Genomic DNA, 1,217 nt, shown 5'->3' with positions numbered 1-1,217 from the left:
TAGGTCTCCTGCTTCCGAGTCACTCCCTAATACGAATATTTTGAAGAGTAAATTGGAATTTAAATAACAAATGGCACACCTGAAACCTGTTTTACTATCTTGTTTGACTTCAGATGTCAGTTATCTTCTTCATATTTCAATTATGTGTTCAAGTTTCCCAAGCGCTAACAGATGTATTGTTTATGAAGTAATTACTTTTTTGTTCCCTTTTATCTCCACACAATACCGTTTTCACTCACATCAAAACCTATCCATCCTTCTTTTTTATCAAGTTCCTGGCACTGAAGGTGTATTCGTGTATCTAATCACTATGTACATATCTTGTATCATCTACAGAACGACATGTTCATAACCCCATTCAGGAGGACGATCATGGGACCAGGAACGAATCTTTGTGGCATTCATCCTCATTCATCCGTAGGCCGAGTCACTCTTGTGGAAATCATCCTTAGTCATCAGTAGGCAGTTTTACTCATCTGATAATATCCTGAACCACAATGAGGATGACTGTTCTTACACCATAGCATTTTATGTCGTGAATAGATCTCGTGGTATATGGGTGTTTCACATATATGTGTATAAGGTTGATATATGTGTTTAATATACTCTCTTCGGTCTGCCACTGATGTCTGTGATGAGGAAAGGATTTTATGGAACTTGCTGTATTTATTTATAAGCCGAATATTAAATGAAGACGCTAATTCATTCTATTTTCTCCTTTCTCAGTTTCCACCCTTGACTCTTTTAGAACCGAAGCAATATGAAATGGAACGCCGGCAGGATCCTGAAGGTCTCTCTCCCGGTGGTCGTCCTCGCCGTCTTCACCTTCGTCGCCCAGCCAAGAAACTTGAGCCTCTTAAGGGACAACCAGAACGTCACCCTTGTCTTATCAGCCAGGCAGATAAAGGCTCTTACCGAGGCGCGGAAGCCGAAACAGACGCAAAACAAAGATGGAACAGAAGAAGTAAAAAAGGAAAGGCCTCTAGCTCCTGAAAATATCGTGGTGATTAACAATAAAGTGTACGATCGAAGTAAAGTGAATCTGACGGCGATGCAGACGCAGCCGCAGAAGGTTCATGTCGACAAGAAAGATAACCGAACTCAATATTGGCCACCCACGCTAGAGCTCTCTGACGCTGCCTTCCTCCAGGACCTTGACTACTCGAAGTACAAGCCTAAGGTAACTCGTCGTGTTTATGTTTTCGAAAAGGAGTTGG

The 1,217-nt window shown here is 41.7% G+C and overlaps 1 protein-coding gene across 1 annotated transcript in view; it reads left to right on the top strand.

The window, feature by feature from the left end:
• LOC119592884 overlaps positions 1-1,217 on the top strand; it is a 5,523-nt gene that overhangs the window by 3,713 nt on the left and 593 nt on the right. The window contains exon 2 of the mRNA XM_037941778.1: positions 749-1,180. Within this exon, the coding sequence (XP_037797706.1) occupies positions 761-1,180 (420 nt within the window). The 5' untranslated portion in view covers positions 749-760. The remainder of the gene's footprint in view (positions 1-748; positions 1,181-1,217) is intronic.

This window comes from Penaeus monodon, chromosome 31, assembly GCF_015228065.2.
Source record: "Penaeus monodon isolate SGIC_2016 chromosome 31, NSTDA_Pmon_1, whole genome shotgun sequence".
Lineage (NCBI taxonomy): Eukaryota > Metazoa > Arthropoda > Malacostraca > Decapoda > Penaeidae > Penaeus > Penaeus monodon.
This window is presented reverse-complemented; position numbering and strand designations above follow the sequence as displayed.